Below are 25,938 nucleotides of genomic sequence, written 5' to 3'. Positions count from 1 at the left end.
CTATAGAATTTACCCAATAAATGTGAGGTAACAATTTGCATCGACTTTGGTGGGGTAGATTTAATCCCATATATTGAGTATAAACTATCTGAAGTAAAAAGCTATTAAATGCTTGCATAAATTGGGTAACAATACCTCACATTTATGTATATATTCAACAGCTACTTACTCATTAAAATTAGGTAAAAATTATCTCTTCAAATCAAAGTTAATTAATATCAGTTAATAACAATTACTTATTCAGAGAAGGTAAAATTTACCCCCCACAATAAAGACATTCAGATGGTTCATCAGATCAATGTTTTTAATCCAAAAAATCCTATGAAACACTCAAAATATAGTGCAGCACAACAGCTTTAACAAACATGTCAAGTAATGAACCTGTTTTATAACTCACTGATCTATCAAATGTTGTTTCAATAATGTTGGATAATAAAACATATCCCTGTTTTAGGACATCCAGATCAGAGCGGAAAAGAGAAGTGAGGAGAGAAGGGAGAAGAGAAAATGAAAGGAGAAGTGAGGAGATCAGAGCAGTGCTGGATGTCCAATCACATTAAGATTTTGTTGTATCTAAATTCTTAGACTAAACTCTTTGTGTCTCTTCAGATTTACACAACAGTGACTGACCAAATCTGTGGTCCAGGTATTCATATAACAAATAACCGAACAGCCTTGTTTATATGCAGCAATGATGCACCAAATTATCAAAAAACACAGAATAAAGTGCTAGATAAAGTACAACAGCTTCACACAACAATGAACGAATTGACTTTTTATAACTCACTAAGAACAGTTTCAAATGTTGTTTCTGGATAATTGGCTACTGCAAACAACACATGCCACTTATTCTATTTTAAAAATCAAAAGCACACACACAAACTCCACATGGTTGTTTCTGTGCATGTACAGTATCAAATATCTGGATAAAGATATTTCTTTAGTTTTTGAGCTTGCTCTCACTCTCAAAAGATAGGATGAGAATAAAAGAAACAAACAAATGGGGAGGGAAAGAGGGTAGAAGGAGAGATCAAAATTCTTCAGGCCACTTTCTATTGGTATTCCTTTTCTGTCAATCTGGGGGAAATCACAGAGCAATGGAGTGGGCTGAGAGAGAGTGGATGGATCTGTGTCTGTGTGTGGAGCAAATAAAGGAAAAGAAGAAAAATATAAAACTACACTCCATTACAACTCCATTAAAAGTATGTCCAGACAAAAGATCCTCTTCGAACAACAGGGGAAATGTGTGTCTACTGCATGAGCTTATTTTTGAGGCTGTGGACCTTTTTCAGTAGTTTTGCCCCGTCAATTTCCAAAAAAAGTTTTTGAAAAGCTTCAAACGTGTTCTTCAGCTCCTTTGGATATTCGATGTTGATTGCATAAATGAGTCCCATCAGCAGTATGCATGCCTTTGTTCGGCTTCCACATCCTTCCATCACTTGGTTTCCCTCGATCACAATAGACAAATCTGATGGATCCTCCTCAGCCATGACATTGTGCTTAACAATCACCTTCATCGTTTTGTCTGTGTAGTCCTCACATTCCTACATGTTAAAAAGAAACAAACAAAAAGCATACACATTTTTATTTTATTTAAGATGCTGTTTCAATATATTTCAGTTTATCTAAAAGGAGAGCAGAGGGGGAGTGGAAGGCAAAAGGAGAAGGTGGATACGAGAGGAGAGGAGAGGAGAGGAAAGGAGAGGAGAGCCCACATGGAAAGAACCTATATGTGGATATATGCACATATATGCAGCATATATGCACATATATGATAATATATATGCTGCATATATACTGCATATATGCCGCATATATGCAGTATATGTCTTCTATATAGCTAATGGCAGGATCTGGTCATTTTGTAGCTCATATCTAATTTTTGACTGTCATACATGATGCCTTAGCTCATATTTTCTATTATCAAGGCAAAAACTAAGAATTAACGAAAAAAAATTATGCAAGAATTTATGTATGTGCAAACACGTGAAATTGGTCCCACATGGAAAAAACCTATATAAACATATGTTTCAATATAGGTTTTTAATATATGTGACATAAAATTGGCCGTTTTCCTATATTATATGTACATATGTACACACGTTACGGGTGGTGTTTGCAAAGACGAGGCAGTCACGGAAATCCACAAGATGGGTACTTTAATGAAACGAAGGAGCATAACAACAACCAACACATACAATGTAACATTTAGAACAGACAAGGAGTGAAGGGAGTGAGTCCATATATATATAGGGAGTGCTAACAAGGAAGTCCAGGTGATGATGATATGTGATGATGGGGAGATGACGAGGGAAGTGAGTGCAGGTGTGGAGAACAGGAGGATCATGGGAATTGGAGTTCTGGAGACAAGGGATCTGTGACAACACATATATATGTACACATACAGTACAGTCCAAAAGTTTGGAACCACTAAGATTTTTAATGTTTTTAAAAGAAGTTTCGTCTGCTCACCAAGGCTACATTTATTTAATTAAAAATACAGTAAAAAACAGTAATATTGTGAAATATTATTACAATTTAAAATAACTGTGTACTATTTAAATATATTTGACAAAGTAATTTATTCCTGTGATGACAAAGCTGAATTTTCAGCATCGTTACTCCAGTCTTCAGTGTCACATGATCCTTCAGAAATCATTCTAATATGCTAATTTGCTGCTCAATAAACATTTATGATTATTTTCAATGTTGAAAACAGTTGTGTACTTTTTTTTTCAGGATTCCTTGATGAATAGAAAGTTCAAAAGAACAGCATTTATCTGAAATGCAAAGCTTCTGTAGCATTATACACTACCTTTCAAAAGTTTGGGGAATTTTTGAATTTTTATTTTTATTATTTTTTAAAGAAATTAAAGAAATGAATACTTTTATTCAGCAAGGATGCATTAAATCAATCAAAAGTGGCAGTAAAGACATTTATAATGTTACAAAAGATTAGATTTCAGATAAACACTGTTCTTTTGAACTTTCTATTCATCAAATAATCCTGAAAAAAAATACTGTACACAAATATTTTGTACAATTGTACACATTAAATGTTTCTTGAGCAGCAGATCAGCATATTAGAATGATTTCGGAAGGATCATGTGACACTGAAGACTGGAGTAATGATGCTGAAAATTCAGCTTTGCATCACAGGAATAAATTAATTTGTGAAATATATTCAAATAGAAAACAGTTATTTTAAATTGTAATAATATTTCACAATATTACTGTTTTTTACTGTATTTTTAATTAAATAAATGTAGCCTTGGTGAGCAGACGAAACTTCTTTTAAAAACATTAAAAATCTTAGTGGTTCCAAACTTTTGGACTGTACTGTATATATACACATATATATACACATATATGTACATATATGTACATATAATATAGGAAAACGGCCAATTTTATATATGTCATATATATTAAAAACCTATATCAAAACCTATATTGAAACATATATGTTTATATAGGTTTTTTCCATGTGGGAGTAGGGCTGGGCGATATATCGCATGAGACTGTCACGCGCATTTCGTCAGTAAAGCCGGTACCCTGGTTACCGCTAAATCGCCATCACCTGCTTTCAAATGGAGCGGCATTTAATAGACAGAGCCGTAGATCACTGACAAGCCACGCAAAATCGGGTTCATTATCGAAGGCGATTCATCTGCGATAATGAACGCGATATTGCGTAGCTTGTCAGTGATCTACGGCTCTGTCTATTAAATGCCGCTCCATTTGAAAGCAGGTGATGGCGATTTAGCGGTAATCAGGGAACCGGCTTTACTGACGAAATGCGCATGACAATCTCATGCGACATATCGCCCAGCCCTATGTGGGAGGAGAGGAGAGGAGAGGAGAGGAGAGGAGAGGAGAGGAGAGGAGAGGAGAGGAGAGGAGAGAGAGAGGAGAGGAGGATCCCTTGAGTTAATCAAAAATCTGTTATCAATATGACATACCTGGCAGTCATGGAAAAGATCTTCTTGTCTTTCACCGAGGTAGTTAATGAGGCAGCAGACAACAGCATCTCTTTTTTTATCAATGTTCTGTGTCTGTAGGGAGATACAATTTAATGATAAGACTGTTAGCGGTGTGGGGAGTGATTTACATATACTAAGACCGAATTCTGGCCCTGCAACAGACTGGCGACCTGTCCAGAGTGAACCCTGCCCCTTCGCCTGATAAATGCTGGGTTGGCTCAAAAATCTTGTGACCCGAACGGACAAAGCAGTAAAGAAAATGGATGGATAAGACCGAATTCACACATTGATGTTAAAAGGTTTAAGTTGGTAAGGAGCTCAACTTTGCGCACAACAAAGCAACTGTTTACAAATTACTTTACTTTTAATTCACTCATATCAATAATTACATATTTGTGAAAAAATAAAATAACATACGTCATTTAAAGTGTCCAGCAGAGGACGCATCTTGCAACCAGCTGCTCCTCCTTTGGCACGCATTAGCCGCAAAAGACCTGGTGTGTACTCATCGAGCTTCCTCATGAATGTCTCCTCCAAGGAAACTGTTGTGATGCGTCTAAACTCCTCCTTGATCTAGGAAGTAAAAGGACCAAAAATTACATTTTAAATTAAAGACCAGCTCTCATAGTAATCACATGAATGTATCCTAGTGGGAAGAAAAAATTACAAGACATTCTCACCTGAGCCTCAGTGAATAATGCTGGCCACCTTTCTTTAAACACACCCACAGAGGGGCTGAGGCTGACCACTTCAACTCTTCGGCTAGAGAAGGTTTTATTCATTTTATCTGCAATTATCTTTGCATTGTTTTTCTTTGTAATTTCAAAAATTAATTCAAGCCTCTCTTTCTCCAGAGTCTCTTGGCTTTCACCAGTAGGGTGCGGAGGGAGGTAATTAACCTCTGCTTTTTTGGGCTTTTTTACATTTTTCGAAGGCACTGCATCACCCGGATGCTTCCTTTTTAAGGTGTTGATTTCAATTTCCGGGTAAGAATATTTTCGAGATCTTAGCTTGGCACGGTAATTGTGCATCTTGTTTTTTATGCGCTGCTGCCAGCCATATAAGCCTGCAAATGATCCCGGCTCCCTAAGACACGGAAACTTAGAAACCAAGGCTTCAGCCACTGAGAGGATTTGCTGATTGGTTGGGTAAGCAGTGTAAGAAAAAATTACTTTTGCAAGCTCTTGCATTATTGCTGATTTAACACTGGCATCCATGAAGTGTCTTCCAGTGGCATCATATGAGTTGTTTGCCTCTGCGAGGATGAGTTCTAGGTCTCGGGAAAACTCCGGTACTTGGAATGGCACTGGCCATGCAGCAGAGCGACATGAATCAGGGAGAATAATGGTGTCACTGGAACTTGACGATGCGTAGTTTGACACCTCTGAGGATGCATCATGATCTGCAGGGCAGATGTCCGTTTCAGTAGTACTTGCAGGATAGGTGCTCACTGAACTCAATGTAGATGATTCAAGTACTGGGTGTAGGTCAAGGGTTATCGTCGGCTCTTTTAGGATCACTTTAACAGTGGCCTTGTCATACAAGTCAGCAGTTGAGGTGACACTGAAAAACTCATTGTCAAAGTGTTTGTCTTGGTATAGTAGTCCAATTTCCCCATGCAATTGAAAAGTTTCAGTAACTATGGAAACAAGATCTTCCACTGTATTTGGAATTCCTGTTGGAAGTTTCAGCTTTTGAATGTTGTGTTCTTCTAAAACGACTCTTAAATGGACCGCCATTGTTGTTTGGTGTGTGTTTCCTCAGCTGTAGAGACAGAGAAAGAAACGAAATTGAGACAGGTTATTAATAGTTGATGAGCTTACTTGCATAGGTTTGCTTCAATATTCTTCTGCCAAAGCAATAAACAGATATTTAGTTCAGTGGAAATTTCAATAAATAATCTTTGATTATCATTATTATTTTAAGAAGAGGTAGATGAGGAAAGGAGGAGAAAAAAGGAGAGTAAGTATGCATCACATTTTCCCATTTTCTGTGGCAATCATCCCCGTTAAATAAACATTACAATAAATAAATAAGACAGGATTCCTGGCCATACAGCTGTTAAGTAATTGTTTCAATATCTACTTGAAAAGTGCACACATATTTGATATGACAACATAAATAAAATCAACCCATTACACTTACTCTTATGTGCAAATGAAGTGTTTAAGGGTCACCATACGGCCATCTGCTGCATTGTATGCAGCCAAGGGGTATGTTTCTTTTAATTCAGAATGTTTAAGGATTTCTGTCTCTCCTGTTGGCTCTACTTTGAAACTCCTCAGGTGTTCACAATACCAACCACTAAGCAATTTCAGAACAAAGACAGGAGTTTCACGCACAATGATTATTTGCTGGATTTCTCCAAAGTCAGGTAGGCCTCCTGTTGAGCCAAACGGCAGCACCATGCCAATATTATAGTCTGTGCCTAAAATGGTTGCTTTATTTGTCATGTTCACAAACTCTTCCCCAGGGAACTTCCTTGCGAAGGACTCCTTAATGCCATCTTTAAGAACATCAACTGCCACAAGAGTCCTCTGGGACACTGACAGTGCTGGCCTTTGGTTGTTGCAATTGTTGGTATGATACGCAATCATTGATTGGTGTTTTCTTGCCATTGTCATGAGAATGTTTCTAAAACACCCAGTCTGCCTCACAATCCTTTTAAAGAATCGATGTTTGGCTTCAAACCGCATAGTCCAGAAATGTACCAGTGGCCCGTAAACAGTTGTAAGCCATGGATAATGCTCGAGAAAGTGGTGTTTTGGTCGAACTTTCTCCTCTGGGAACACTTCAAAATATCTGTAACGGTGTTCTGAGATCTTACTTTGCATGTATCCTATTGTCTCATCTGTGTGGAGAGGAGCCATGACAAGCTCCACAACATCTTTAAGGTTCATCAAAACCTCCCAAGCAGGCTCATCTTCTGGGACTTTGTCACCAATCATGAGTGGCATCATTCTCAACAAACACCAGTTTTCGTGTGCGTTACCTCCTACGCTTTTTCGTAAGTTGAAATGCGGGGCAATGGGTTGTGGACAGTTTCTTTTGTCACTCCATTTGTAAGGAAAGCAACGTATGGAATGGTTGAGCTCCTGAAGAGAGATGTATTTCTTTCTGATTAACACATCAAGACAGAGTGATATTTCCACAGGTACAATTCCTTCGAGCAAATCATGCAAAGCATCAGGGGGATAACCTGATATAGCATGAAATTTACTGAGTCTGTCTGAGATGGGACACTGTCTTTTAACTCCGCAGTGGTGACCTTCTGCTGGATCAGACAGTGCTGCTTTGACATGCATGGCATAGTTGGACTTAGTCCGTGGAGGAAACAGTCCTTCTCCTACTTCATGCTCCTGGATCTGTGACCGTTCTCCAATGCAAAAGCGACAGAAATGTGAAGCTGAAAAGCTTTCAACAAAGCCACCTATTGAGTGAGCACCAAGATTGTCAGCGACTACAGCAAGTACAGTGCCCTTGACCACTTTGCCCAGACTTGAAACAAAAATACCTTCATCTTCAAAGGACTTCAAATCTCTGAGCAGTGGGTCCAAAACCTTTGCATAGCCATACTGGTTGACATCATTTGCCTTGCACAAAATGGTTAAGTAAATGGAAGTCAGTGTAGATCTCAATGTGGCATGTATGTCTGCGAACACCCAGTACACTGCTGTGACTTTATGCTTCTTGCGGGATGTTCCCAGAGGGTTGCATATCTCAAAGTCATCTATATATAATATGAGTGGGAGTTTAAGTTCATCCTCACATAAAAAGCTGTTTTCTCTTAGTAAAGATCCATCATTAAACGATTTGTATCCAGAAGAGGCATCAGATGTCTTTTTGTTTTGTAATATTGTGTTTTGAATGTGGCTGTTGTTCACAAGTTGAGATAATAATGGGAGGATTGGTATATACTGAAATGATTTTTTCTCTGTACTATCAAGTATGTACTCAACTGGTTCAATCGATGAGAGATGCTCCTTACTAAATTGCTCTCTCCTGAACTTACTGCTGAAAGGCCCATCCACTCGTAAAGCAGCACAGACAGGGCTTAGCTGGCAAAGGTCTTTGACCAGTTCTGATATCACTGAGTCTTCAAATGTACAGCCATGTTTTCTCAAAGTACTCAGAATGATCTCTTTAATGACGGGGCCAGATGCAGACGCTGTAAGGAAATGAAATTCCTCTACTAGTTCATTAATGCATGAATTTGAGACATTAAAAATGTTCTCCATTTTCAGGAGGAGCAACCCCACTCTTTTAGTAATAATTTTGTTCAAGTCCTCATCCTCCTCAAGGACTAAGCCACAGTCGTTTTCATCCTCAACAAAATCACTTTCTTCATCCGGGTTGTTTTGGTGTTGATAAAGAACATTAGTCTTGAAATCTTCCAACAAATGTGGGTTGTGTTTTCTACTCTTGTGGCTGTGGAATGTTGTATATTTGTTGGTCTTGTAATCACAACCCTCAAAAACACATGTCACAGTTTCAAATTTTTTTAGATGGCCACCAAGATGTTCAAAAAAATGCCTCTCATTGTCAAAAGAGCATGAATTACAGACAATGCATGTAAACAAAATGTTTCCTGGCTGGGTTGACTGAGAATGATGCCTTGACAAATGTGTCCTTAATGCACCCCATGTCTTGACTGTGCAAGGACAATCTGCATAGAGGCAGGGTATGGAGTGGACTCGACCTAAATGCTCATGTATTAGTCTGCTGTGTTTCAGCAGGTCCAATCTTTTTGATGTTGTGAATTTGCACAACTTACATTTCCAGTTCATTTTCCCATAACTGAGGACTTTAGTTAAGGTAACTATACCTTTAAGGACAATGTGATTTATTTTATTTGGAAAACTTGCATACCTGTAAAGGATACACTTGTGGTGGGGATGTGGGTGGATGTGTCAACACTAGAACTGGTAACAGTGGTCTATCAGTGAGTCTCTGCTTGTGGAGGACAGACAAGAGGAACTGAAGAGAGGGCAAATAGTGAGTGTCCACATACACAGACTGCCTACAACAGAAATAAAAACAAAAATTACACAAAACAAATTATCAGACATGCACCTGGGTTAGATTTTGTACAGATGATTTTGGGTTTACCTCAATATAATGCAAATAATCACCCCCTTTGGTTATTCGGGTGGGTGTTTAATATGCAAAATGGATTATAACCCCAGACGTTTAAAAGAACCAGGCGGCTATTTGCAGACCGGTGATTAATTGGGGAAATATGGTAGTTTATCAGTGCTCCTCTGATCTGGGCAGTCTGTCTGTCTGACAAGGGACGGTCATGCAGAAATAACAGACTGTGTACTGACTTAAATAAAGGCATTGCAATTACATATATTAATATTCATACTTCATATAATTAGCTTCATAGATGTAATGTGTTTCATAGAACATATTACAAAATTATGAAAACATTTATTAAGCACTGATGTTCTAACAATAACAAATATAATATAAAATCAATTCTAAAATGTTGTACGTGATCCCACAATTCCTTAAAAAACTTAGGTGCAGCAACAGTTGGTGTTTTCACACACACTCGTGGGATACTAAAAAATTATTTATTCATTACAATTAAATTTAGCCTGACACGCAAACTTTAATCGATAATGAAAATACTTAATAAAACCAAAAGGTAAAATAACAACCATAAAGGAGCAGTCAATAGTTAATAATAAATTTAGAGTATTGTATCTAATAGATGAAGATCAAAAAGAATTAAAACATTAAGACATTTGCAGATAAGAGAGAAGAAGCAGAAGCCCAGGAGAGCAAAGGAGAGAAAAAGCTGAATTATCAACAACTCAGTCCATATTATACCATAAGCATACAGGGAGATTCCCAACCCACTCAAACTGATGTTTCTGTTAAACTGAAAAAGGTTAATTTCACCCGTTACGTCGTCCACTGGTCCAGTGTCAAAAATAGTTGTTTTAACCCTTAGGAAATTTTGCACTTCTTGCACTATTAAATGTCAGCAGACATGTTTTAATCAGATTCAAATGAGCACTAGGCTAATTCTGAGAAACCAATGTCTAACCACAAACGTGTCAGCGTGACCTGTCACACCGGAACACTTGAACAATTGAACATAACAAGCATACTCTTAAATATAAAATATCAAATAACCATAAAGGTACAATAACATGTACATACTTGAAAATATGATAAGGATTAATATATTAAGTAGAAGTACATAAATATATGAAATCAAAAGTAAAACTGATAAATCATAAGCCATAAATGATTAACATAAATATTAATAAAAAGGCATGAATATTAATATTGACCATTGGATGCATCAGGTATTTTTTTAGTTATTTATTAGTTATTTATTTTTCTAATACTTTTCTTCTTCATCCTCGTTTTCCTCTTCATCCTGTTTTTCTTCCTCATCCTCCTTGTTTGCCCATCTATATTTTGCTGTAGAGCTGATCTTTACAAGCAGTTTTTTTGTTGCTTATCAAATAAGCATGAAAGTTATAAAGAAATGTATATAGACTTATCAGCTGTTGCATCGCAAGGTACAAGCTGAACTCATAGTAGACGATAGCTGAAGGTTGCTCTGCTGTTACACAAAGTATCTGTTATTCACTTACAGACGACTGCACAAATCGTGCATACTAATGAAAACATTATAAATTGTTACCTAGAAATAAACAACTGTAGTTTAGCCATAAGTCACCCACGATGCTGAGCATATAGTTATCTTAATGGAATAATCCACTAATGTCTTGAGATACAATGTGAACTAATGTTCTCAGTTGGACGTGCAATCGTGCATGTCTGCGAAACTCATTTATAATTAATGTATGCTCTGCCTTCGGAAACCAAAAATCTCAGAATCTGAAAATCTCGTAACACCGGTCTTATTGGATTCTGGATCCTTTACCATCTGTATAAATTTGTACATTATCATAGTAAATCCGTTCCATATTTGATTTACTTCATTTATTGTACTACTATTGGATTGTTCCACTTTTAGTAAATACAGATCTATTGCAGGCATTTTAAATAACCACGGAGGGAGTACAGCTATAGGAACTGCATCACTATATTTCCTATTTACTAAATCCATTGTTTGTGCCTTTTCTTCTGCTATCCACCCAATGCTTTTTATATTTGTTCTCTCACGCTCCAAACAATCTTCAAATATCGCCTTAGTTAGATGCATACTGTTGTGGCCTTTTGAAGATACCAAATAAGTCATTTTTAATTGCATTTAAATGCAATTGCATTATTTTTCTTAAAGCTGCAGTAGGTAACTTTTGTAAAAATGTATTTTTTACATATTCGTTAAACCTGTCATTATGTCCTTACAGTAGAATATGAGACAGATAATCTGTGAAAAAATCAAGCTCCTCTGGCTCCACCCAGTGGTCCTATTGCCATTTGCAGAAATACACCGCTCCGGTAAGAAACAACCAATCAGAGCCAGGAGGAGTGTCTTAGCAGTGTCAATCATGCTTGTGTGCGCTGATCACACCACTCTCATGCAGAGCGCGTACAGGCGTTCAAATTCAAGATTACCGATGTGCCGCAGCTTTGCTCATGGCGGACAAACAAAACTCCTAGCCGCATAACATACAGATAAAATGTCATGCACTGTGCAAAGCATCTATTGAAAGCTTCACTGGCTTGTCATGTTGCTGAAATAATGTACTAGCAAACCTTATTTAGCATTACATATCGATAGAATAATTACTTGCATATTGTAACGTTAGTTACCGTTATATTATCTTACTAGCTATTTATTACTTATAGAAATAGTGCAACGTCATATAGTTACATTACATGTATTGCAAAATACGTAATGTTTTGAGGACCAAGTTTGTAGTCAAAGTATAGGCAGGCCATAGTCAATGTAAATCAAATTGGTGATGTTTCCTCCGTACCAGTGAATGTGCCATAACTTTATCCGCCGTCATCGGTGGCCCTGCTTGCTTACTATAGCCTGCGCGTTCACGGCAGGCTCCGTTGTGATGGGGAAGAGCTGTGGAGGGAGGGCTGTAGCGCAGCAGAGAGCGAGGGGGAGTGACACCCCTTTTGTCACCTCACGTACCCCAGTTTAGGGTTGGAGATGAACTTTATAGTGATCAGTATATACTGAGCAAAACCTCAACATCTGTGTAAATATATCATATTCTGTAAAAAAAAGAGACTGTTTTATGATTTAGTTTCAATGGTTAAATGAGCAGTATCACACGAGTAGCCGTGCGATATGGCTGTATATCAGCACGCTGTGATTCGTCCGTAGGCAGAGGCCTCAGGCCGCAGGTCATATTGCGTTTATACAACAGTCCGACGGCACGAGTGTGTAAATAAATAAGAACAACAACGGAGTGTCTTTAAAACCCTCTTTTGTGCAGCACTACTTCCTTCCGCCACGGATTCAAATCTCAGGTTGTCAGTTGGACCAAGCCTCCGTTACTAACTCTAAAACGTCACTTCAGAACTAGTAACGAAGGAACGTTGAGTCGCTTCATTGAAACACATTGAATTTTGTACAGTATTAGAGAGAGAGAGAGAGAGAGAGAGAGAGAGAGAGTAGGCTATTACCTGTGTCTGGTATATTGCATTACATTCATTCTTCAAGTCGATGTCCATAATATTATATCCTTTATACAAGTCCGTTTGAATGTCCGCTGAGGAAAGCGATCTTTGTTTTTGTCCTTTTTTACAGCTTTGGGAATCCATTACACCACAGCGCTAAAACAACTTCCTTTTACTGTTTTATGATTTAGTTTTAATGGTTAAATCAAAATATAACACAATTACATCAAGTGACCTGTGTTTTATTATTTACATTTGTTCATTTAGCAGATGATTTTATCCAAAGATATTCATGAAGGAAAACAGTCTTAAAGAGGAAATGACATGATAAATGATGACAATACAAACATTGACCAGAAAAGTACAGGCTAGAACAAAGAGGAAAAGAAGAAATAGAGAGAAATGTTGTTTTTAAGTCACTTGCTGCTCCTTGATGTAAATGAAGAACTGATTCAGATGAGCTTCAACACAATCCTCATTCTGATGCTGAAAACTGATTATAAGGACAGATGAAGGTGAAGATGAGGGTGATGAGAGTCACAGACAGACTCCGGATGATGTTCATGTGCTTCAAGCGCCCAAAACAGCAGCTGTATGAAAGCCTCCTCTCGCCCCTCACTGATGCTGATTTCATTCAAGTCTCTTTCAGACTGTTTGCTGAACACACAGAGGAGCGTTCAGGCTTTCAGCAACTTTATCACTTTAAATATCCAGCAGATTCACACGCGGCTTTTCCCCGTGACTGATGCTCGCCTCGGATTTGATCTGACGGAGGCAAAACAAACATTTCCTCTCGCCGTATTTTAGTCTCTAATGAAAGCTCAGAACCTCTGCTTGCTGCTCGCTTTGTTTCGACTGTGACAAACTATTTTACTGCTCCAGTTTCGCCCCAAATGTGAGAGAAGAAAACACACGCGCGAGCGGCTCGTGGACGCGCACAGACGCGGAGCGGCCAGGTTGAGTCTACGAGGTTCTCATGTGTTGTTTAAGAGCGCAGCGCCGCGCGAGCGCTATTCATTGCTGAAAGCAGACAGCGTTTGAGAGACTCGATCCGATCAGAGAGAGATGGCAGAAACCGCCCCAGCCCCGGCTGCTGCCGCCCCGGCCAAAGCGCCCAAGAAGAAGTCCGCTGCGAAAGCCAAGAAAGCAGGTCCAGGCGTCGGTGAGCTCATCGTCAAAACTGTGAGCGCGTCCAAGGAGAGGAGCGGCGTGTCCCTCGCCGCCCTGAAGAAAGCTCTCGCTGCCAGCGGCTACGACGTGGAGAAGAACAACTCCCGCGTCAAGATCGCCATCAAGAGCCTGGTGACTAAAGGCACCCTGGTGCAGGTCAAAGGGACCGGCGCCTCGGGCTCATTCAAGCTCAACAAGCAGCAAGCCGAGACCAAGAAGAAGCCGGCCAAGAAAGCGGCTCCTAAAGCCAAGAAACCCGCGGCCAAGAAACCCGCTGCGGCCAAGAAGCCCAAGAGCGCCGCGGCAAAGAAGCCCGCCGCGAAGAAATCGCCCAAGAAGGCCAAGAAACCCGCCGCCACAGCCGCTAAGAAGGCCACGAAGAGCCCCAAGAAGGCGAAGAAGCCAGCAGCCGCTAAGAAAGCAGCCAAGAGCCCCAAAAAGGCCAAGGCGGCTAAACCTAAGGCGGCAAAGCCTAAAGCCGCCAAGCCTAAAAAGGCAGCTCCCAAAAAGAAGTAAAAATCTAGTTTGTTCCTCAACGGCTCTTTTAAGAGCCACCCACTAACTCTGAGTAAAGAGCAAAACTCCTGTATTTAATCATTTCTTGTAAATGTTCAAAGGAAATAGTTAAGATGACATTTTTGAAAACTGTTCTTAATAATATAAAATATTTATATGTAGTTTTCACTGTATCACTTAATTTCAGTGAACCATTATATATAGAAGAAATTATTTCAAACAACAATATGAAGTGATAAAACTCCAGTATTACAATATGAACATAATTCTGTAGTTTCAGAGGTCAAAGGGCACAAAATATAGTGTGAAAGTGAAGCACTTTTGGCAGGAACAGCGTATAATATCCATATTCCATGTTAGTGTGTGTCAAACCCCAGTAGCATATTAATATTGATGTGAATTATTTGAAAAACTTGTTTACATTTCACCATTTTAGTTCATTTTAACTGCACACAGAAAAACCACATTGTTCAATGAATATTTAGGAATCTAATTATCTTAAAATCTGTTATGCTTTTATATTAATTTTCTATCAGAAATATTTCACTAGTTTCGTCTTTAAAAGTCAAGGGGTTGGGCTTTAGAGGGAAGTTCAGTGATTGGATGAAATCTGAACAGACTCTAAACCAATGAGCGACTGGCACTCTCCTATAAAGACAGTGTGTGCAGGATTGAGTTTTTATTCTCTTTCATTGATAAAGTTACAGTAACTGAACTCCAGAATGAGCGGCAGAGGCAAAACCGGCGGCAAAGCGAGAGCGAAAGCCAAGACTCGCTCCTCCAGGGCAGGACTGCAGTTCCCCGTCGGTCGTGTTCACAGGCTTCTCCGCAAAGGCAACTACGCAGAGCGCGTCGGTGCCGGTGCTCCTGTTTATCTGGCGGCTGTGCTCGAGTATCTGACCGCTGAGATCCTGGAGTTGGCTGGAAACGCCGCTCGGGACAACAAGAAGACCCGCATCATTCCCCGTCACCTGCAGCTGGCGGTGCGCAATGACGAGGAGCTGAACAAACTTCTGGGCGGAGTGACCATCGCTCAGGGCGGCGTGCTGCCCAACATCCAGGCCGTGCTGCTGCCCAAGAAGACCGAGAAGCCCGCCAAATCCAAATAAACCAGCTCCAGTCTCTCATTAAACCCAAAGGCTCTTTTAAGAGCCACTCATTTCATCTGATAGAGAGCGCTTCCCTTTAATATTTAGACATCATAAACGCAGTGAGTGAAATAAAAATGACCTATCAAAACAATCAGAAATATGGTAAATGCATCAATAATTACAAATTCAATAACTGCTACAAGATGTGCATGTATAAATGAGCCATTCCACCCAATGGGTGACATTTGTTGTAACTCTTCAAAATTGAACTTTTTTTTTTTTTTTAACTGAATATATTACATTGATTTTATTTTTTACAAGGTTTCAATGCAGAAGATGGATGCATGTTTTCTCAGTCCTTTTACCAAAACTCATTTGCTGTGTAAAAGCATGTCAGTTAATTCCTTTATATTCACCTACAGAAAGTTCATTTTGAAAAAATGGATGGTTATTTGTGACAAAAAAATAACTTTATATTAAGGTAAGGTGTATTTAATAAGCGCAAAACATTTTTTTTTTCATTTAAAAGACAGAAGCTTTAAGTTAATTGTGTAAATGATGGATCAAACAAAACTGATAAAAACAGTGGTTTAAGTTTATTATTTTTTTTTTTAGTAAAATAAATTTGGTAACAGGAATGAGTGTCCATATGTGTGAGAAAGAGAGTGTGTATATGGCCGTGTGTGTGAGTGAGATTTCTGTGTTGAAGGGATGTTGTGATAGTAGTACTTCACAGTGAAGGAGGTGGAGAGAGAGGGGGGAAAGGAGAGGGTTGCGGGTGCGTTTCACTCGTTCTCTTGCAGCATGTCATGGGTGTGTGTTTCTGGCACCTGCAAAGTATAGATTCTCTCCATCTTCTACAAAACAAAATAAAGAAAAAGACAAAAAGATGAAGTCACGTCGTGGTGGACTGGCTCCCTGCAAGTATGTCATTCACACTGTAAAAATAATCCTAAATAAATCTACAATTGAAGTAATTTCAACTGTAAAACTCATGAAACATAGTATTATATCAACTAATAATCACACAATTAAATCAACAAACCAGAGGACTCTACTCACTTATTTTTCATATGAGTAACAGGATTGAGTTTTTAAGCAAAAAATATCAAAAACATGACATATGGCCACATGGAGTACATGCTAATAGCATGAGGACACTGAGCAAATACTAGTGACTTACCTAAAGTTAATATTTTTAAAATAAACAAATAACATCTAAGAAATAATGTAGGTAACAGGACAGTACGTTGAGATTGACCTTCTCAGTCATAGTTACAATTTCATCAAATATACAGAAATTAAAATGAGAGGACTTACTTTTGGTCTTCTCATGGCCTGCATAAGATCCAGATGATGCAACTTCCTGTTGAAAATGTGTCTTGTGGAATGTTCCAAGTTTTTCAGAGGAGGAAATGTGTGAGGGTAACAGGACTGAAAACCTGGGGACACGACTAAAATGTGTATTTTATATAACATACTATGGATTTCTAAAGAAATTTATTTTTGTTTAGCATAGATGGTATACGGAGTAACACAACAATGCAAAAATAATAAGATTTCTGAAAGATTTTAATGATTATATTTCATAATAAAGTTTAAATAGCGGGGACATGTGACAAATGCTATTCTTTAGTATTCTCAGTAGATTTTAATAATGCTTTAAATTATTTATTTTAAATTTGCATTTAGAGAAATGTTCAGGACATTTTACTTAATAAAATAAAGTTAAGTTAATTTTCATGCATATTTATACATAAAATATCCTGGGGACAGAAATGGCACTGATTTGGTGGAATGACCCAAACATGATTCTCTAATGTGTCTGATAGAGATCATCAGGTGTAGAGTTGTTTAGAGACATTCACACCCCCAACCCACTTATCCTAAAATACATATGTTTACCAAGCTCTGATTATGTATTTAATATTACATTAATAGATTGTCCAAAATAAAAATCAATTCATATGGTCTTCAGGGGATGTCTGGAGTAACAGAAGTTTATCAGTGTTTCTCTAAGGAGCGAAACTCTAGTGTGTGTGACTGACTGCAGTGCTTTAAACAGACTGTCATGTGATTTAGTTCTGATCCGAGATCTGCACAATCACTTGTCTGGCTATCACCAGACTAAGCTCAATTAAAATTTGTTTGCTAAACTAAAGAAGTCATTCAGCATTGTCGAGAGGTTAAAAGGAATTGGACTGACGCTCCTGCTTGCTGTCACTTCTCTATCGTCATCGTGTTATACCCGCCAATAGCGAGCAAGGTGGATAAGAAAGTCTGTGATTGGTTCCCGCAAAAGTGTAACAGAAGCAGTAGAAATGAATGTACGGGTTTCCAGACTGAGTTGCCGGGCGAAATCAAATCGCCGGCAGATCAGGCTGGGTTTACCCAGTCTGCACAATCACTGAATTAAGGGAGTATTTCAGCACAATAAACACAGCAGTGTGAGTGTAAGTCTGTGGGTGTGTGACACTGTCTGAACCATAGACTGTAAAACAATATGGACGTAGCGTCCGTGACGTCACCCATAGAGTTCTGAACAGCAGTTTTGACGCCTAAATGAGGCCGCGGCCATCTTAGCTGCGCGTCACAGCACGTCACTCCCGGATAACTGAAAATGGGCAAAGAGGCGGGGAGGTGGTTTGAGCTGATGTGACTGGTTGCTGAAACCACGCCCGCCTAGCTCGACATAACCATGTTAGCAGCAAAGGAGCTATATATCTATCTTAGATACGATCTAAAATATTAATGAAGATAAGTTTTATCATCAGAACATTCTAAAGGTTTACTGTCAATCTACGGTGTTTTTTAAGATATAGATCCTCCAACACCAGTAGTGTTGGGTGTGCAAATAACAACATGGAAAATCAAATGGGACTTCATACCTTTATAATGAAATAGAGATCGCGAGATGAATCCAATCCGTGGCACTTGGGTAAAATATGAGTGTCCATTGCAAAACAAAAAAACATTTCACATTTCTTCTGAATGATCTGCTCTGTCGTCGTTCTTCAAGAAAGGATGCAATCTGAGCAGCCTTTATGTTGTAAAACTGTATACGATCGTATATAACAAACAAATGAGCCTGTGTCCAAAGTATATTTTTTTCAAAATAGTGCAGCAGTTTTAGTTATAATATCCAAGCAGTGCTGTCGGATTTTGATATCCTCCCGCCATTGTCATTGCAGTAAATCTCACAACCAAAACTTTCAGCCAATGCCACGATCCAACAACGTGTGTTCTGTGTCTCTTCCCCATGCATGCACATCTACACAGACACACATCAGTCTCGAATATTATGCAGCAAGCCATATTTTATAATTGTATAAAATAATCAAGCACAAATACGGCTGAGATGCCAAATTCAGCGGCAGCTGAGGCAACATGACGGCTCACAGACAGCAGCGCAATCTACCTGTCACTCAAGTGACCACGCCCTTAATTATGCAGAACTTTAAGGCTTAATATAATTTAAACGGATAAGTTATAAAAAAATTCACCCCCCTCAGAGTTGTCATGAAGGGCAAAAATAGCAGTATAGACCAAAACCACAATTTGAACCAACTTGTAAACATGTTTTTTTCTGCTATAAACTTGGCCAATTTAACATGGGACTCTATGAGATTCTGCTCTCTTTTGGAGTCTGTCCCTAGCGGCCAGTCGATGAATCGCAGTTTAAGTTACTTCCGTATTGGCTTCACGAGAGAAAGGGGGAGGTTGCCGCTTGGTCTGAACAAAGCGTCTTGAGCGGGAAACCCTCCGCGTGTTTGAAAAGAGGAAACGCGCACGTCACACTCTAGCCAATCACAGGCCTCGGCGCCCCCTAGCGACACTATGAGCTCGTGGCCGCGCGATGCTTTAAAAGCAGGAGTGAAACATCAAGCCGCATTTCCAGCACAAGCAGGACAGAGAGAAGGAGAGTTGAGCAATGGCAAGAACCAAGCAGACCGCTCGTAAATCCACCGGTGGTAAAGCCCCGAGGAAGCAGCTCGCTACTAAAGCAGCGCGGAAGAGCGCGCCAGCCACCGGCGGCGTCAAGAAGCCCCATCGCTACAGGCCCGGGACCGTGGCTCTCCGAGAGATCCGCCGTTATCAGAAGTCCACCGAGCTGCTGATCCGCAAACTGCCTTTCCAGCGGCTGGTGCGAGAAATCGCTCAGGACTTCAAGACGGATCTGCGCTTCCAGAGCTCCGCTGTCATGGCCCTGCAGGAGGCCAGCGAGGCTTATTTGGTGGGTCTGTTCGAGGACACCAATCTGTGCGCCATCCACGCCAAGAGAGTCACCATCATGCCCAAAGACATTCAGCTGGCCCGCCGCATCCGCGGAGAGCGCGCTTAACCCGCATCAGCGCTTCACCCCAACGGCTCTTTTAAGAGCCACAAACCTGCTCTGAACGAGACCATTTCCAGCGACAATAATTATTACACGTTTTGGTATTATAGAGTCGAACCAAAGTGTCAAAGATAAATATATGCACGTTATAAAGCATGAGTTTTTTTTTTTTCTCCTTTTAAGCTCATGTTTTCACTTCAAGAATGAAATTGGAGGTGACTTTACTTTTATAAAGTAAAATAATGCTGTATATGTTAATACTCTGAGTGAATACATGCACAGAGTGATAATTCCTTATGTAACTTTACATTTTTATTATAGTAAGCATGGATAGCATATGCTGCACAATAATATGATTTTTTTTTCTAAATTTATTCAGGGACTATATATTAATTTAAAATGTACATCGGCAGTAAAGTATAAGTATCAAACGTAATTCAGCATTTTAGCATTGAAGTTTAGGGTCATGTGTCGCGGCGCTGGTTTCTGTCAGGTCCTGTAAGCAACCAATCTTCGGAGGATAAACACCTGAAACCAGGAGAAACTACACAAACCCAACGGACTCTTTTAAGAGACACACTAATGATTAAACAATTGCAGTTATTTTCTGGTTAGAGAATCAACTTTATTAATGAACTCATAAATATAGTTTCACAATGATGTGTCGAGACTGTCAACAGCATCTTCTCATTATCTTTAACCAACATGATAGATGAAATATAATAGTTTAAATGGCGCACGGAGATCTTTATTACACGATGTTACGGTCTTTAAATAAGGCGTTTCAAAAAAATATTAGATCAGAAAGGACCGTAAGTTAGAAGTGTAAATGGAGAAAACAGAAAAGAAAAATTATTTTATACAAAAATGGGCGTTTATTTACTATTTTTGTAGTTTAAACAGGTCAACAACAGTTAAATAATGAAGAAAGAGTGTCTTATTTGTGTCTTTCCTCCCAAAGTCCATCAATGTGTCTATAAGAGGTTTTAAAATTTTACGATTTATTTTCTCAAACTAATGAATAAAAAGAGCGGGAAATGAAACAAAGGAAACTGGGGGAGGGGTGTCGCTCAAACTGTTGGCGGTGGGCGGGGCTATCATTTAACAGCCTGTGATTGGCTCTCATTCAGCGCGTGATGCTTTGAGTTGTCCAATGAAACACGAGTTTATGGGTGTGGTCTATGAAAACAGGCAATCAGGTGATCCCGTCTCTCTGTGTAAATTAGCATATGGTAGAGAATAAAAGCCTCTGTGTCGCTCGTGAGTCACATTGATTCGTCAGTTCTGCGATCATTCAGCATCATGCCTGAACCAGCCAAGTCCGCGCCTAAGAAGGGCTCCAAGAAGGCCGTCACAAAGACCGCCGGTAAGGGAGGAAAGAAGCGCAGAAAGTCCAGGAAGGAGAGCTACGCCATCTACGTGTACAAAGTGCTGAAGCAGGTTCATCCTGACACCGGTATCTCCTCCAAGGCGATGGGCATCATGAACTCTTTCGTCAACGACATCTTCGAGCGCATCGCCGGTGAGGCGTCTCGTCTCGCTCACTACAACAAGCGCTCCACCATCACGTCGAGAGAGATCCAGACCGCCGTGCGTCTGCTGCTGCCCGGTGAGCTGGCCAAACACGCCGTGTCTGAGGGCACCAAGGCCGTCACCAAGTACACCAGCTCCAAGTAGAGTCCCCGAGACTCCCACACACCCAAAGGCTCTTTTAAGAGCCACCCATATACTCACACAAAAGAGATTCTGATGTTTGATATTATTAAAGGGGTGTAAGCTGCCTTTTCTGTTTTGGTAGTTCTCAGTTTAAGTGTTTTGCAGACTGAAAGTTTAATGTGTTTATCTCTCAAAATGTGACTAGCAGACTAATGTTATTCTTAGTTTCAATTACATGCTTGTTTATTCAAAATTACTAAAATTAAGAATGTTTTTATGAATGTCTAAACTTTTCCTTGGATGACGGTCTCTGATCTCACTCCACTTTCTCCCATTTGAGGTCAGAATCAAGTAACTTTTTTTTTCTTCTGTGTTAATCAGACTGAGGCTGGTGAGGATAAAGGCAAGAATAATCATCCAACTTTAACTCCAGTAAATACAACATGTAGAGAGACGGTCTATAATCTATAATGGACTGAATTGACTAGTTATATAGTTACTTTCCTTAATTCTTGGTCTAGGGGAAAAATAAACTAACAATAAAAATTAAGGGAGATGTTGATGTGCTCCTGACACCTTTTCATTTGTTTAAAACATGATAGCCATAAAGCGATCTTTTATTTTACTGACAAAAAGAGTAGCGAATAATAAAGGCTAATTAGTGAAAATATAATACAATTTATTTCAGGAAATGCAATCCCAAAAATAACAAAATATTCTGCTAACTAATTTTAGCAGAAACTAACTTGTATATTAAAATAAAAATCCCTAAAAGAAAAACAATCCACAAAACGAGAAAGCGTTTAACTCTTGTGCTGTTGAAAACCCTCTAACGCTCGTGGTGTTCCCGCTCAATATGACAGGCCTGCAAAAAACTGCTTATAAATCTCTCGTTATGCTACTTTATCACCAAATATTGGATTGGATCTTTTTGTCAGCTTGTTGTCTTTCAGTTAGGACAGATTTTGCATTTATTTTTGGAACTGATTAATCATAGGCCTCATTGATCTGAGGATAAAGTTCATCTTTGTGAAAAGGAAAGCCTGTAATACTCAAAATGGTTTGTGTACATGATTGTGTGTATGTGCGCGGATGCACGAGTCTGCATGTATCCACACATCCACAGGTCCGAGGCCTTTATTTTGCCAGATCACATGTGAACATGAACATGATGAACACGCTCCTGAACACTGATTGTTTCTCTGGTTTTTGACTCCCACATTCATTTTCAATGGGTGGTCATATCTGACCAATATAAGCTCAGATCAATGAGGCCTACGATCAAAATAAATACAAAACCTGTCCTAATTTAAAGAAAACAAGTTTACAAAAAGGTTTTTTGTAGGCTGGAACCACAAGTGTTTCAATGTGGAAAAACATACAGGAAAATCCTCTCCAGGTCAAAACAACTCGAACACACTCCTTACAAAACCCTTAACACGTATTTTCACAGCATTGTTAGAGTAACACACACAAGTTATACAACAAGTGGGTCTGTGAATGTAGACGTGAAGGAAACCATCAAGCAAGATGAATCTCTTCTTGGCTGATTGCGGACGCTTATATCTCCACACTGATCAGCAGCAGGTGTCAGCAATCTGCACAGACAACAGATAGAAAAAGAAACACAGAAAACAATCAAACTCCAGAATAACACTGATCATCTGTTAGTGGGTGGATATATTAGGCAGCAAGTGAACATTTTGTCCTCAAAGTTGATGTTAGAAGCAGGAAATATGGGCAAGTGTAAGGATTTGAGCGAGTTTGACAAGGACCAAAGTGTGATGCTAGACGACTGGGTCACGTATAATACGCCATAAAGTGCGTATCATATGCACGCAAAAAACTGCGTACCATAAGCACGCCAAAACTCATTTTGGCGTATATATTCTACGAGATTACACACTTGTACTATATATACGCATTTTCGTGTGATCGGGCCCTAATATCCAAGTCAAACTGTTTTAAACAGTCAGTTAGCAGGTGAATTGGTAATAGATGAGGGTATCATGTGTTGGTGTAAAAGAGCTTCTCAGTCTTTGCAAGAAAGATGGGTCATGACGCAGTGTTTTGAAATCATACATATTGTTGAAAAGTTATTTTGTTTTTTTGGCAGACAAAAAGTATTCTCGTCTCTTCATAACATTAAGGTTGAACCACTGCAGTCACATGACTGTTTTAACGATGTCTTTAGTTCCTTTCTGGATCTTGAGAGGTTCAGTCACATTGCTGGCAATAGGGGCCTCACCATCAGATTTCATCAACAATATCTTAATTTGTGTTCTGAAGATGAATGAAGGTCTTACGGGTGTGGAACGACATGAGGGAGAGTAAGTAATGACATTGGACATTTCATTTTTGACTGTTTAAAAATGTATTTATATTTTTGATATTTAATTATAATTTTTTTGACAGTAAGCTAAACAACCATTGACTTTACATAATTTTGTTTTTTAACATAATGCATGGAGTGAAGGACGACACATAATGTGTTAATTTAACAAGTTTACACATCTTTGTGCTAACCTTTTTGACACATTTACTTTGTAAAAAACAATAACAGCTTAATGAGTTAAAATTAACACAAAACTATTGTCCCTAAACTCTCTCATTAGTGTAAATATTGTCATTTTTAACACATCCTTTCCAGCATTGGCAGACTGTTTATTTTGTGATGTATATGCAATGTTTTAAATAATTAAAAAAATGATATTTTTGAAATAATTTTGTCTGTTTGAATTGTATCTCAGTACTTATGTAATTAATTCTATATAATATTATAAAATCTATATTTAGGACAAATAATTACAGTAGAATACTGATTACCTGAGTTTTTTACTGTAATTGCACCGTATTACATAATTACAGTACCATGTAGTTACTGTAAAACTGAAATACGGTTATAGTACTGTAAATCTTAATTACCCTTAAATCTGTAAAAACCCCTTGAAATGTCTAACAGTGTTCTACAACATCACTGTTGCTGTTTCTCAGGATGTGAGCTTGGCTGTGCATCGCCTGTGATCCTGTTTTTTCTTCTGGTGAGTTAATTTCCTCGTGACTTTGCTGGTAAGGGTCATCCACTGATCCCGTTCAGGAGGAATGAAACAGAACGCCGGTTAGAGCGCTGGCTGACGCGTCCAGAATTCACAGAACCACGCTTACATATGTAACCAGTGTTTTGTTCACATCAAGTTCAAGTGTGGATGCGCTGATGTCAAAGGATCTCAGGAGCGGCTGGGTTATTGTCAGACCGCCTGTTCCCATCCAAAGTAGACCAGAGTTACCAACCACGACTATCTTTCATTCGCTGCAGTAAATCTGACCAGGTCCTGCAGGAGAGCCGCGGGAATGCAGACCTCTATTCTGGGGACCTTTTATTTTATTGATAGCTGGGATCTTGATGCTTATTGTAGCTCTGATGCACTTGTTACACAGCTGCGATTTATATTTTATGATGTATTTGGTGAAAGTAATTCATTATAGAGAGTTTGTTTTTCTGCCATAGTACCAAACTTTAACTTAATTTACTGGTTGGGATTAAAGTCCAATGGAAAAACCTGTGAGATACACACATGAGGAAATACGCATTCTTGGTCGGCACAACCTATACTGCAGGCGTGAATCAGCTGAAGGCGATCAGTCGTTTCCTGTTGGGTGTGAATGTTTCACTCAAACGTTGCAAACGATGGACAGTATGTGATTTTCCCCTCAGAGTTTCTCTCATGTCTCTTGAAAAACTGGTTTCCCTTGTTTTCCCGGAGATTAGTTCAAGAGCGTTTTCTCTAGAAGCCACAAGAATCCTTTAAATGTCCAAGTCTTTCATGGCAAATAAAAACTGCTTTATAAAACTCTGGCCTATCTAGATTTAAAGTTTTCACTGATTTCAGACCTTCAGCATCAGATACTTTTTTTTTTTTCTCACAATACTCTAATTCAGTGTTTCTCAACCAGCGGTAATGCCACGGGGTCCTTATAAAATATCTGAATATGATTTATTTATTTTTTTATTTATTTTTTTTATTTTGTATATTTTGACATTTGACATGTTCCCATAAAAGAAGATAATATATGTATAATATAACTGACTATATGAATATAGGACAAGTCAACTAATGTAGCAGTAAATTACACTTGATTGCATTTGTTTGTCACAAAGACATTAAAGGTGCCCAAGAACATGTTTTCAAAAGATGTAATATAAGTCTAAGGTGTCCCCTGAATATGTCTGTGAAGTTTCAGCTCAAAATACCCCATAGATTTTTTTTTTTTTAATTAATTTTTTTAACTGCCTATTTTGGGGCATCATTATAAACGTGCTGATTAGGGTTAGGGTTAGGCGGCTTACCAGCGCGGCTCCTTTAAATCTCATGCTCTCTGCCCCCGGAGCTCGCGCTTGCCTTAAACAGCTATAAACAAAGTTCACACAGCTAATATAACCCTCAGAATGGATCTTTACAAAGTGTTCATCATGCAGCACGTCTAATCGCGTAAGTATGGTATTTATTTAGATGTTTACATTTGATTCTGCATGAGTTTGATAGTGCTCCGTGGCTAAAGCTAACATTACACACTGTTGGAGAGATTTATAAAGAATGAAGTTGTGTTTATGAAT

The 25,938-nt window shown here is 38.9% G+C and overlaps 5 protein-coding genes across 7 annotated transcripts; 4 read left to right on the top strand and 1 right to left on the bottom strand.

Annotated features, from left to right (window-relative positions):
- Window positions 1-345: 345 nt before the first annotated feature.
- LOC125254611 lies at window positions 346-9,532 on the bottom strand. Of its 3 annotated transcripts, none has more exons than XM_048169297.1 (5): window positions 8,853-9,532; window positions 4,664-5,747; window positions 4,401-4,556; window positions 3,963-4,055; window positions 346-1,544 (listed from the first exon to the last, which is right to left on the bottom strand). In XM_048169297.1, the coding sequence occupies exons 2-5, from the start codon at window positions 5,720-5,722 to the stop codon at window positions 1,251-1,253; spliced, it is 1,602 nt and encodes a 533-aa protein (XP_048025254.1). In that variant the 5' UTR covers window positions 5,723-5,747; window positions 8,853-9,532; the 3' UTR covers window positions 346-1,250. The 3 variants fall into 3 exon arrangements, with proteins under 3 accessions (XP_048025254.1, XP_048025255.1, XP_048025253.1); XM_048169298.1 differs by lacking the exon at window positions 8,853-9,532 and adding an exon at window positions 6,129-6,269; XM_048169296.1 differs by lacking the exons at window positions 346-1,544; window positions 3,963-4,055; window positions 4,401-4,556 and adding an exon at window positions 6,129-8,780 and having other exon boundaries at window positions 5,613-5,747; window positions 8,866-9,532.
- A 4,012-nt stretch (window positions 9,533-13,544) lies between these two features.
- Window positions 13,545-14,296, top strand: LOC125254298 (histone H1-like). Its single transcript, XM_048168862.1, has one exon. It carries the CDS (start codon window positions 13,620-13,622, stop codon window positions 14,238-14,240), a length of 621 nt encoding a protein of 206 aa, XP_048024819.1. The 5' UTR covers window positions 13,545-13,619; the 3' UTR covers window positions 14,241-14,296.
- A 619-nt stretch (window positions 14,297-14,915) lies between these two features.
- LOC125254401 (histone H2A-like) lies at window positions 14,916-15,372 on the top strand. The gene has a single exon (XM_048169007.1). It carries the CDS (start codon window positions 14,963-14,965, stop codon window positions 15,347-15,349), a length of 387 nt encoding a protein of 128 aa, XP_048024964.1. The 5' UTR covers window positions 14,916-14,962; the 3' UTR covers window positions 15,350-15,372.
- Window positions 15,373-19,210: 3,838 nt separating this feature from the next.
- Window positions 19,211-19,820, top strand: LOC125254331 (histone H3). The gene has a single exon (XM_048168920.1). It carries the CDS (start codon window positions 19,263-19,265, stop codon window positions 19,671-19,673), a length of 411 nt encoding a protein of 136 aa, XP_048024877.1. The 5' UTR covers window positions 19,211-19,262; the 3' UTR covers window positions 19,674-19,820.
- Window positions 19,821-20,927: 1,107 nt separating this feature from the next.
- On the top strand, window positions 20,928-21,448 carry LOC125254336 (histone H2B-like). Its single transcript, XM_048168924.1, has one exon. It carries the CDS (start codon window positions 20,970-20,972, stop codon window positions 21,342-21,344), a length of 375 nt encoding a protein of 124 aa, XP_048024881.1. The 5' UTR covers window positions 20,928-20,969; the 3' UTR covers window positions 21,345-21,448.
- The last annotated feature ends 4,490 nt before the right edge of the window (window positions 21,449-25,938 follow it).

The sequence above is a fragment of the Megalobrama amblycephala genome, linkage group LG19, assembly GCF_018812025.1.
Source record: "Megalobrama amblycephala isolate DHTTF-2021 linkage group LG19, ASM1881202v1, whole genome shotgun sequence".
Taxonomy (NCBI): domain Eukaryota; kingdom Metazoa; phylum Chordata; class Actinopteri; order Cypriniformes; family Xenocyprididae; genus Megalobrama; species Megalobrama amblycephala.
This window is presented reverse-complemented; position numbering and strand designations above follow the sequence as displayed.